This window comes from Poeciliopsis prolifica, unplaced genomic scaffold (genome assembly GCF_027474105.1).
Source record: "Poeciliopsis prolifica strain line A6 unplaced genomic scaffold, Auburn_PproV2 SCAFFOLD010, whole genome shotgun sequence".
NCBI lineage: Eukaryota > Metazoa > Chordata > Actinopteri > Cyprinodontiformes > Poeciliidae > Poeciliopsis > Poeciliopsis prolifica.
In genome coordinates, this window is record NW_026562385.1 from 5115813 (window position 1) to 5128751 (window position 12939).

Below are 12939 nucleotides of genomic sequence, written 5' to 3' on the forward strand. Positions count from 1 at the left end.
AAATGGGAATTTTGCCAACGATGGTTTTTGTCTGTCCATTTACTCTGGACTATCAGTCTAGGAAGAATCTGAGGAGCCAGTTAGTCACAAAAGCTAAGAAACCCCAGACATGTTTATATTCTGACAACTAGTATTCCTATAGGAGAGCAAGCTTATATATTACTAAAGATGGCATCATCGCCTCAGTCTCCCAGTGCAGAATTTGTTGTTTCGGTATTCACAGGTGATAATGGCCTGTTGAGCCTCCTGGGAGGAGAATGTGAACAACTGGCCACATGAGCGTTAACGGCTAAAAACATCCTTTTAAAGTGTGGATCGCTCTGATTTAGACTTAAATCTATTTCATGAGGAATATCAAGGGCAGTAATCCGGTGCTTCTTTTATGGAGTGAAATTGAACAGCGATGTAAACAAAATGACGTCACCTTGTTTTTGATTCTGGTCCGTTTGTCACATACTTCCTGTTGGTTTGTTCTCTTCTTGGAATCAGATATTGTGATCTGAATTAGAAAAAAAAACACTGACGATGAAACTGACAAAAGATCCTGATGATATGAGACTGAAATTGGAAATTTCAGTCTCATATCTCATAACATGCCTTACTGACTCTAATGTAAATTTAGCATCCACCTTATTGCTATACTTACAGTTTAAAAAAAAGACTAAAGAAGACAGCAACAATTTTTAGTTATTAGCTTTTATTGTAAAAAACTTTTATGTGGATTGTAAAGAAAAAACTTCATATACAAGCAAGAACTGGCACTAAACAGCAAGGCTATCAGTAAACAGTGGGAATTGGCAGTAAGCAGTGGCTTCAGAGGCAATCAGCAAGCTTTTGAAAACACACCACCAAATAAATTACTTTTAACAGTTTCCAACATGGATTTTGAAGCACTTTCATTTGGTCTATAAGACATTTTCAACTCTGAAAAAGTAGGATGCAGTAAGACTCAGACAGAGTGAGATTGAGAGTCGCATCTGATTCAGTCCTACGAATTAGACTTGATGACCATCTTGCAATTTTCTACAAGTACAAGTTACAATGTAACTGTGTTAACGCTGTTAACACTATGTAACACAGTAATAAATAAGAATAAGAATAATATCAGAAGAATATTAATAAACATGTTTTTCCAGGATCTCATCAGATCATTCGGGCAAAAACTGATAGATTTACAGTTGAATTTTTGTTCCCCTCTGTGTTTGCATTCTTTACATGAGCAGAGCTGGAGAGCAGCGATGTGCAGCAGACAGATGGGACAACATAAGATTTTGGCAGGTGATGAAGAAGAGAGTATTAGGTAAATAAGACAGCGTTATCATCGTTCACAGGTAGAGTTCACGTGACAGCTACAAAAAGAAAGCTTTTAGATTTGTATGTTTTTTGTGTCATTGTTTCTCTAAATTTCTATCATGTATTTCTATATTTTATCGTCTGTTTATTAAAGAGAATATGTATGGATATTCGGTGCAGTTCATCTCCTGAAACCTGTAGTGATTTTTTCGAAAAGGAAATCACTTTCTCCACTGAGGGAAACAACTTATTGAAGTCCAAGTTAAAAGCAGACAGAGCAAAATCTATGTCTGTAGCTGGACTGATGTGCTAATCTTACTGTTTTAGACTTTTACTGCAAGGTTTTTTTTTTTGTTTTTACTCCCTGAGGATGTTTAATCTCCCTCATTAAGATTTTTTTAAATATAATTTTTGTTTACTTTAGAGATAGATTTATACAGAGACGGGCAGAAGCGAACTTAAATAAGCAAAAAACAAAGAACGAGAAGAATCTTTGATCAGATCTTTGAAATCTTTGAAATCTTTAACATGCCTTACTCTCCACCGATTGGTTGATGTATAGCAACCAGTGTCTCCATAGTGACATGGAAGCAGCAGTTTGGCGGTGAGGAGGGATCAATCACCAGACTAAAGGACCTCGCTTCCACCATCAGGAAGCAAAAATATATAGATTTTTATTCTGTGAAAGCCGGCAAAGACGTGCATCCATCAACATGAAACGGACACATATAAACAACAGTAAACACACACACACACACACACGCACATATCAGAATGCACCTCACCCCTCCTCCAAACATCACACCCTGATAGCTGTGATACTGAGCGTTCGTCGTTTAATTTTCCAGGAAAAATACAAGCTGAGTCCCAGGATGGAAAAGAATGCCACAGCTCTCACAGCAATATCTCCCCACTCGCAATAAGGCCAGATTTTATTATACATTATGCAAGAGACAATCTTCTTCTCCAAATGAAATAGGCATGACACCTCAGTGGCTCTCTGACCCACCAGATTGGGAAATGGGAAGACTGAAATTACCTGGGTGAAAAAGCACATATTGGCCACCTCTTTCACAGGGTTGGTAGCTTTTTCTACTTTGCAATGCTGGTCCATCACAACCAGCACGAGATACATGTTTTGGTTTCTGACCAGCGTTGCGGAATCGGAGATGTGGATTGGTTGCTGGCGTATCCATGGAAACTGTGTCGACACTGAAGCATCAACCAGCGCTCCAAAAGGTCGCGCTGGCATGATAGATAAGCGCGGGTGCAGGCGCAGTGGCTGAGGCGCATTTGTTCCAGATATGTTGGGAAATTATTCACATTCAAAAGCAATGAAAGGTACTTGATGTGGCACTTTTGTGGTCTTTAGTAGCTTTTGTTATCTGCATACTTGCTTCTGATTGGGGATAAGTGCACTGATGCTCATCGTTCCTCTGATCTGGCATTCATTGCGAATCAAGACGACCACCCTTGAGCAAACATCGCTAATTGTGTTGATTTTTCGTAGATTTTATGGCCCTGACATTTACTCTGCTGGGCCAAAACAACTTCCGGTATTTATCAGAAGAAGACTCTTGCGCCTCTGATTGCACTTCATCAAACTCTGTATTAATTAGAATTAATTTCTGAATATCATCATTACTAGGAAGTGAAATTACACAAATTAGTTTCCTTGTTATAATTTAGAGATGGGCTCTATAGTTTTTTATTGTCCTGTATTATTTTACTATGTTTAAAACTAAGGCCTTATCATCAACATCATCATTAGCCCGCAGTTTGAATACTTGTCCTGCTGGTTTTTTCATATTTCCTGGTTTATATCTACTGTATTTGAAATAAACCTGTGTGTACAGCTTTATGCACACATGTGGCTCCATAGTAATGCAGATGTAGGTCTTGGGTTCAAGTACTATCTGCTTGATTTTTTTTCCCCCTGTGTATGTGTGGATTCTCTCTAGATCTGAGGTGACTAAACTATATCAACTATCCTGAAACTTTTAGATGAATCCCTTCCCCAAGAGACATGCTCAATTCACTCATCAGCAGGTCAGACATCTGATACCAACCATTCCATCTGATTCAGGTATGTTGGAGCAGAAATGCACCTAAAACTTGCCAGATTTTTGTCCTCAAGGTTTAGAATTGAGCACTTTTACTCTAGAAACTCCTCCATCTTTCCACAGTGCAAAAATAAGAGTATTAGGTTAATTGACCACTTCCCCTCAGTAATGAGTGTGCATTTGTGTATGGTGTTTGTCCTCTATGTCTCTGTGTTGCACTGTGGTGATTGACAACCTGACACCCAAAGATCATTCAAGACAAGCAGCAGCCCCCTGTGACCTCTGAGGGACAACCGGACAAATTGGATGCATAACGGATCAAATCAGACAAGTGAAATTTTATTTAAAAACAGAAAAATATACACTATTTATGACAGACAATCTGTCGTAAATAGTTTACAACAGCCTTGATACTCTTTCTATAGAGTACAAATAATCATAAAAATTAAATCATACATTTATGCTTTTTTATCAGAATTTGCCATTTCATTTCAATTTTACACATTAATCGTTACACAAATCAGTTTCATTTAGTACTTCATCCAAGCAGGGTTTCAGTTTGCTACTGCCAGAGTTGTTCTTCAATTGTTTGTTGCCTTTGTTTCTTCTTGATTTCAGTGTCCAGCCAAGTCAAAGTTTCACCACACATTGCTTTTCCTTCTTTTGGGTTGCACAATTAAACTGCCCGTTTTGATTTGCTCAGTAAATATTAATCCCTGGTGAAACTTCTCACGGTGACAATAAGGTTTTCTGAGGCTTTACGCAACAAAAAGGCATGCAGACACCAGACTATGTCTAGACTGAACTCTATCTATCCCTCAAAGGTGATTGTTTTTCAGTAGCTGTCATTGTTGCCCCTTTATGTCATTTCTCAGGTATAAACTGCCAACTCGCTGTTGTGCATCTGACAGAGTGCCAAGCAAGTGTCTGGAGAGCACTTTGAACTTTCCTGTATGTTGTGTGTGTGTTGAGTATGTAGCCATGTTTGTATCTAACTGATCATCTGTAGTTATCTAAACTTTTGACTCCCAGAGGTGGAAAATACACAGCTGAGGAGGAAAACATTCACATGTTCAGATTTTGATATCGTTGTGTGTCAGGGTGTCTCATTCAGCCGTTACAATCAATACGCTTTTGTTTCAGTGTCTCACACAAAGTAAACTAATACCTTCTGTATTTATAAAGATTTCAAAAATTTTAAGCAAATAAGTTTTAGCATACGATATGTAAAAACATCGAAAATCCTCAACAGAAACTATTTTAAAAATCCTTTCAAGGGTTTAACTTTAATTTAATTTATCAAACAAAGTACAGTAAAAAATACACACACAAAAAAGAATGATGTAATCCTGCAAACAGAAACAGAAACAACAACAACAAAAAACACCCAAACGTGCAAAAGGTTGCAGGATGTTTCTCAAACATTGGGGCTGGGTTACATTCACTATTGCATCACTTTTCTTTTAACAGCAGCTGGTGAGAGTTTTGAATCTCAAGATGATCAGATTCTTGTTTTGTTTTGAGTCACATTAATGTAGATTTTAGGATGCATCAGAAGGAAATTAAAGGACAATGCTGTTCTATATAAATTACCCTGTTTGTTCTTGTCTTGCTCATCTGGAATCCATAATGTGCATACATCCTAGAGTGAAGCTGTCCACATGAGGAGATTCTTCTGTCTTGAGGGAGCTTTAGTCCCTTAAGTGTGTGTAAAAAATGGTTGCAATCTGTTTTAAGTCGGTTTTGGACAATGTTTCAAATGTTTTAAATATGAATAAACCAGCAGGACAAGCATTCAAACAGCAAGCTAATGATGATGTTGATGATAAGGCTTTGTCAATGTTTGCTTTGTGGATTACCTAAGGGTGTAAGATTACATTTTTTTCTTAGTTAAAAGTTTTGAAAATTATGTTTCTTTTTCCTTTTGCTTGAGAGTTATTGGAGTCAGTATCTATATTTCAGAAGCAGTTAGACTAATTGATGGTTTGGGTTTTACTTCTCTCTCAGTTTCAAGCCCCCACCAAAAATATTAATGCATAATTTTTATTAGGGGTAGCAGTATCAGGACAGAGGACATATTTGGCATAAAAAACAATATATGTATAATAAACCCAATGCAACTTTCCAGGAAAATAAATTACATGTAGACTTTTCTCATTTTAAAAAATAAAAATGAATAACAATTTTGCTTTCTTTTGTCTAAGCCGTCAAGATTGCTGTTACAAAAAGTCATCCTTTAACTTGTGAAGCATTTACTTCTTATAGGACATGCTCAGGAACATGTGTGAATACCTACTTGTACTTCAACCACCTGTTGTTGTTTGCAGCTGTCATTCTAGACAAAAATAATTTCCAAAGCAATTCATTTGGGATCATTTTAGAAATTCTAAAATGATCCCCTTAGAGTTTCTTTTTCAGTGTTTTCCACAAATCGTGATTCTCTAGATCAGTCAGTCCTTTTTGTGTCCCTTTCAGCTAACATTTGCTTTTAAAAAATTAGCCTTTGACCTACATTTGCCTTCATCACCAAAGCCTGTGTGCTGTTGCCTTTTAGAGGACTGCACACACGGGTCCATTTGCATTGGCTGAACAGCTGCAATCATTCACTCTGTGGAGGCTGAGACTGACGCAGATGGATACTTCCGTTCAAATATATTCCGGCCACTCGCACCTCGCCTGAGGTTTAAGGGTAGTTTATAATTCTGTTAAATGCTAGAATCAAAAAGCTGTGCAGCTGTACTTCTTCTCTTTATGTAACCCATGTAGTCAGCATGGCTTTCCTGTAATTAGCGGAAATGAAAAAATATGAAAGGAGCAACTCTGAAGCAAAACACAGAAACTCACAATTTGTCAGTGATTATCAGATTGAGTGAACTGTGTAATTTTGGCAGTAAGTGAATATATTAAGCTTAAAAGCTTAAGGCAAGCATAAAACAAATCCAAACAGTCCCAATTGGCATCTTCTGATCAAAGCTTAGTAATTGCCATCAAGATTTAAGACGATAAAAACTTTCACAGAATTAAACAAAACCAAAATATTTGCACTTCACTGCAAATTTTGAGCGTGGATAAACTGTGTCCTATTAGTCAGGCAATAAAAACAATATTAGGAGTAATGAAGACTCCATCCGCCGCCATCAGAACCTCCATCCGGTCGTTCACCTATTGCTAATCTGGCCATTAAGCTGCTGCTGCTGAAAAACACACACACACACCAATTTCCTTTCCAAAACTTGTGGCTTCAATAAAGCATTTTCGTTTTGGTCACAGGAAACACCCACAGGATTGTCAAAGCAGAGAGGGGCGCTCCTTTTTTCGCTTCCTTCACAGGAACATGGTACGGACTGGGCTGAGTGGTTAGAAAAGTGACTGTAAAGGCCAACTAATGATGTTGAACGGCAAGAGGCGAGGAAGCCGGGTCTCTTAGCAACAGTTTCTCCTCGCTGCCAGCTCTCTGATATTGGCTGAAATAAGCAGGGATTGGTGTGTGTTGGTGTGTGTGTGCACGTCTACCGGTGTTTGTGCATATGGCAGAATGAGTTTGTCTTTCCGCCTAATTGTGGCAGGTCTCATCATTACATGTACAGAAGCATGATGTCACATGATTTTCCTTTTTAAATCCAGTTACAGAGGAGCAGTAGGAGGGTCTGTTGTTGTTCTCCCAAAATTGCTTGCGATTCTAATTTGTCAAAGAAAGTACATGTCTGCTCGTCTTTCCTGTGTGTGTTTAATTTGTAGAGTAGAGCAACAAAAAGGTGAAGAGCTTTCTCACTACAACTTATGGTCTTTCTTTCCCATTGTCTGCCACCAAGCTGTTATGTGTGTGTGAAGCTAAATGTGCGGCTGTGCACATGTAAGAACCGCTTGTACAAATATTCTGGTGTTGGTAGCATTAATCCCACGAGCTTCCAAGAGAAAATCCTCACTTTTTCTCCCCCCTCACACTCAGCGTGTGTACAACCGAAACCATCCAAGCATACTAATGAGGTAAAGATAAACAATAGTGGGAAGCACAAGCTTATGCTCACTATTAAACATATTGCATTTAAAAGATTAATAAAAGATAACAATCTGTTCCTTATTTATTATTCTGTGATCTCTCTGACCCTGCTTTCAATAAGAACTCATGAAAGTGTTTAGTTAAATGCTGAAATGATCTATGTTAAAACAGTCCTACACTGGCTTAATATCCGTGTGACCTCTTCTCACACCTTTCTTTATCATAATGATCAGCGATTCATGGAACCAGTTCTGTGAACTTTTATTCTCTACAAATAATACCGAAGAACTCTGACGTTATCAAACAATGGGGGAGGACACACTCATATGTTTCTAGGGCATATTAGTCTGGAAAGCTGCCTAATTGCCTTCATGGTCCTTATATCAGTTGTGTATAATAATTACAAATGCACCATTAGTTTGAGCACAAAGCGCCCTCTTGAGTTCACAAGTTGGAACTGTCGTGTTTGGAAAACATGTTTGCCCGACATGTTTCACTTTTATGAAATATCTGCAGAGAATGTCTACAACGGAGCGATGACAAGGCTTTTAAAGGTCATTGTTTGGGTTTCAAACTATGCTTCATAATTTTAAATGATCTATGCTTCCTTTTACCACTGTCTGGAGAGGACTCACTCAGCTGGTATCATTCTACAAAATAAAGTGTTTTTTTTTTTATTAACTTTCCAAAATCTAAAAAATTCTAGTTAAATTCTAGTTTAACTTTCGTAGCTTTCAAAACTAAATGTTTGATTTAGTTCACATTTGTCAAATTTATTTCTGACATTTGAGCCCAAACCCAGCAGCGTTTGGGCTGCTGGGTTTTGAGTTTGAGTTTTCATGCTCAAAGTTGAGTTGAGTTTGCATCAACTCTCCAGGTACTCCAGCTTCCTCCTTCCTCCAGTGTCAGTCTGTCTGGGGTGCACATTATTTTATGTAAAATCCATATTTACAAACTGAATGAATACTCAATAAATACATTGTGGTATTAAATGTGGGATATGTTTTTTTGTTCTCCAGAGTGTCTGCTGTCCTTCTGATAATGTAATAAAACTACATCGTTAAGAAACACATGTTGCTGTAAGTTCCCTTTAGTAAAAACAAACAAACAAACAAACAAACAAACAAACAAACAACAACATATTTTTCCTCCTTAAAGGCTGATGAGACACGGGTCGTTTACAATTTAGATTCAAATGTCTCTAGGGACATCTACCGGAGGAGCCGGGTACTGCAGATCTTTGTGTCCAATGGTTTAAAAAAAAAAACTTTAGGACCTTCTTATGCACCTCGTTAAGTTTTGTAAAACTGATCGGTCTGCAATTTAAGCAATGTATTTATTTATTTTTTTTACGTTATATTGGACCGAAAAAGAACAAAAGGAACTGAATATTTTAGCCTTAAGCACGAAGCACTCGGAGGTGATGACTTGATTTGATACCTTTGGATACATATCAGTCCAGATCAGGTTCTGTTTATTAAAAAAAAAAACAGAACAGTACACAAAACAGAGAAGACTATTAGTTTTGCGCATTTTGTACTGCACATATTTATTTCAGTTTATCAAACAAATTTCAAAACCCCACAAAGAAAACTGGAGCAAATCATTTCACGAATCAAGAGAAAAGGAGTAAAGTAACATGCAGACCAAGCAGAGGATCTCTGAGGTTGACCAAGAGGCTGAGAACTTTAAATAAACTGTAGGCTGAGAGAACACAAAACAAAACACACCAGTCAAACCACAGCTACAGAAAATGACTCACGGAGCGACAACTCCGAATAACATGCTTTACTGAAAGTGTTTAAGCAATAATGAACGTTTTAAGTAATCAGATACTCTGAACTGACTGTTTATTTAACTGCAATGCTTGACATGTGAGTGGACTTGGTTTCATTTTTCTTCCAGGAACCTCCAACGTTTCATGATGGCTACAACGTGTTGTATTTTAGTGCTGTCTTGAACTGCTTTCATCTTCATCTAAACGCAACAAACAATAAAGGAGATCAACTAATCCCTTCAGCTCAAATTAATCAGACGGGAACCGATTAATCATCGATCAGCCGCTATCAAAATACTCCTAAAGGCTCTAAAAGTGCTCCTTAAAGTTGTGCTGGAACTTTTTCAGGCTTTCCAGCTGCGTCGAAAATATGTCTGACGTGCTGAAATTTCAGGACCACGGTCAGCTTCAGTTCAGAACCAAGGCCAGTACCGGGACCACGATTAGTTCGTGATCAGAAGCATGTTTCGGAAAGAGTGCGGCTGTCAGAACCACAACGCTGGCAGAGGAGCGACGGTACAGAAAGTTATTAGAACTGCTGCTGTTCAATGGGTTACCGTGAATGTCCCACAAACAGAAAAGAAAAAAAAAACACACACACAGGTTAAATACTGAACTTGACTGCTGATTGTGCTTGTCTAACAGTAAAGGCTATTTCTGATTGTCTAACCATATAGTGTGGCAGACATGTTGATATGTCTTCGTTCCAAAGCAGTCGTGTCATTTGAGCGTTTTTTTAAGGCTCCCTCGTGCTGTTGACGTGTGTTTCTCCAGCAGGGCTCATTCATATGCATTTCTTTCATGTCGGTCCACTCTGCTGCTGCGCGCTCCCCCCGCTTCACAGAGGCGCTGCTGCTGCTGCTGCTGCTGCTGCTGCTGCTGCTCTGTGCCGCGCATCTCCGCACCAAGCCGCCGAAGGAAAACTGTAGAAAAGGAGGCATTCAGATAGATTTCACCCCAGCGCCGTGTGGAGACTTTTAATTCTCTGGAAGCGTTGGGTTTTGCTCCCGGACGAAAGCGCCAGCGAAACGCCGTCGTATAGGGGACTTATTTCGGAGTTTGTTGCGCTTTTGCGTTATCAGCTGTTTAACGGGTGCCGATGGATTAGTTTAGGGAACTGGTGAAAAGGGCTGGGGGGTGAGGGGTTGCATGTTTTGAAAGAAACTTGCAGTTCACGGGCTGCTGAGTGCAAAGGAGCTTCGGCACTGCGGAACGGCGGCTTCTGGAGAAGTGGAGCGGGATTTTCTGACCGTTTTTTTCCTTGGATCTTACTGGGTTTTGTTGTGGAGATTGTCCAACTCATCCGACGCAGCTTCCTGTTGTCTCCCAGTACCTTTAACGCGGGGACGATGTTGATGAAGGAGTACCGCATCTGCATGCCTCTGACAGTGGAGGAGGTAGGTGAAGTTTCCATTCATTCTCGCTGTTGTGCATCCTGATCTTTCTGCTGGGTTTCACTGTTTCTCTGCATATCTGCGCTTCAAATCCACGCCGCTGCAGATCTGATCCCTGGTGGGCAGTTCTATCTGTTGTACTGTATTGTTGTAAAGTTGCCAGCAATGCGTTTTTTTTTTCAACGTATTTTGCAGCAGAGCAGTTTTACAACAGAGTCGCAGTCAGGTTGTAGCCGCGCGGTGGCGCTATTGCTGCTGTTCAGTTTATAATACAGCACTTGAATAAGCTGTTATCTATCTATCTATCTATCTATCTATCTATCTATCTATCTATCTATCTATCTATCTATCTATCTATCTATCTATCTCTATATCTATCTATCTATCTATCTATCTATCTATCTATCTATCTATCTATCTATCTATCTATCTATCTATCTATCTATCTATCTATCTATCTATCTATCTATCTATCTATCTATCTATCTATCTATCTATCTATCTATCTATCTATCTATCTATCTATCTATCTATCTATCTATCTATCTATCTATCTATCTATCTATCTATCTATCTATCTATCTATCTATCTATCTATCTATCTATCTATCTATCTATCTATCTATCTATCTATCTATCTATCTATCTATCTATCTATCTATCTATCTATCTATCTATCTATCTATCTATCTATCTATCTATCTATCTATCTATCTATCTATCTATCTAATTGGATCCTGTGTGAAGCAACAAAACAATACCTTGCTCAGGTCTCAGGAAGTCATCTGTATTACTCTACTATTACTAACCTGAGTTGTTGCCCTGTGTCATCAGCTCCCTCACTCTGAAATAACGCAGCCCTCAACATGCCTCTCCAGGTTGTTTGACCTCCATTTGCACCTTGATTCATGTGACACGAGCAGCGAGTGTGATGCTGAGTGGTTTCGGGTTAGAAATGGCTGTGTGACCATTTCTAGTCTCACGTCGCCAATGGCCTCCTTTAACAGTCGGCACCTGACCCGGCCTTGTTACAGCCGTTAATGTTTCGATGTAATTTAATGTGATTTTATAGGACAAACCAACAAAAAGTAGGAGAGAAAAAAAACAACGTTTTTTGCAAAAGTTAAAATTGTGAAGACAGCGAGGCTGGACCATTCTCTTGTAGAGCTGGACGTATGTTTATTGTCCAACCACATTTTTAGTGCTTTGAAGATTTCCCTGCATTTAGCCCATCTATCCCCCCCATCAGCTTTGACCATCTTCCCTGTACATCTAGAACAAAAGCATCCCCACATCATGACGGTGCCACCATCTTATTTTTCACAAAAAAGATTATGAATAGGGTGGAGTTTTTCCTGTCAGAAATGTATATTTTTGTTTCATGTCTGCAGGACTAATAGTTGTCCTGCAGACATGTGTTCGACAGCTGTGGCTCTCGCTCCTCCAGAGTATTTCCACTGATTGTTTCTCTAATTATGCGCTCCTCTCATGTATATAGCTAAGCATGCTTGAAGTTTTGACTCGCTGTTTCTATTTTCAGATAATGAACTGAACTGTGAGACGTTCTAATATATTGAGATATTGTTTTGTAGCCCAACTCTTTTTTGGTTACAATTTATTTATTTATTTGTTTGTCTTCATCTGTCTGCTATTTTCCTAGCTGTGACTATACTGAGAATAAGTACACAGAGATGTGGTCTATATTAGCAACTGCAGGAAATTGGTAAGACTGGGTTTTATTTAGGGGTTGCAGAGTCAAAAAGAATAATGCAAATGTGTGTTATACTTATCATGTTTTTTAAGCAAAAAAGAAAAAAAAACCCTTTCTAAGATTTATCTTGTTTCAGACAAAAAAACTTGATGAAAATGCATCGAGGTTCACGATTGTAAGAGCTAAAGTGCTTTTAGAGTTTAAATTTATGACCACTGTGTTTCTTCAGTTGGGATGCAAGCAGGCTTTGTGTATAAAATCAATGATTTAGAAAGTACCAGTAAAGCACACACCTCGTCACATCAGCATAATCTACAGCGAGTATTGCCTTCCACATTTTCTATTGTGCTTTCTAATGATTTGTGATAATAATGTACTTTGGAATATTTTGGGAGTTTTTTGATTAGATTGACTGCAAATGGTTAAGTCCAACTTAACAGATGGCAAAATTAGGGAGCGTTAATGAAAATTTGATGCAAAGGTTTGCAAAGTTTAGCATGTCATACATCACCAGGTAGAACGAGGGAAGATAAAACTAGATGCTTTTAACTAGACAGTTTACCAGCTTCCTCTAAAACTCTATTGATCCTTGGTCCCTTTTTTTGTGTTTTCTAGGAGCTTCATGTTTCTAATTACCAGCATGCTCCTTCATCACCTCTTGTCTTGAGGCAGATTGTGTCCCGTCCTCGCTCCACTAGTGA

General features: G+C 38.6%; 1 protein-coding gene across 1 annotated transcript in view; it reads left to right on the forward strand.

Annotated features, from left to right (window-relative positions):
• The first annotated feature begins 9880 nt into the window (after positions 1-9880).
• Positions 9881-12939, forward strand: part of pitpnc1a (phosphatidylinositol transfer protein cytoplasmic 1a) — a 43648-nt gene continuing 40589 nt past the window's right edge. The window contains exon 1 of the mRNA XM_055035327.1: positions 9881-10530. Coding sequence (XP_054891302.1) covers positions 10483-10530 — 48 coding nt within the window. The 5' untranslated portion in view covers positions 9881-10482. The remainder of the gene's footprint in view (positions 10531-12939) is intronic.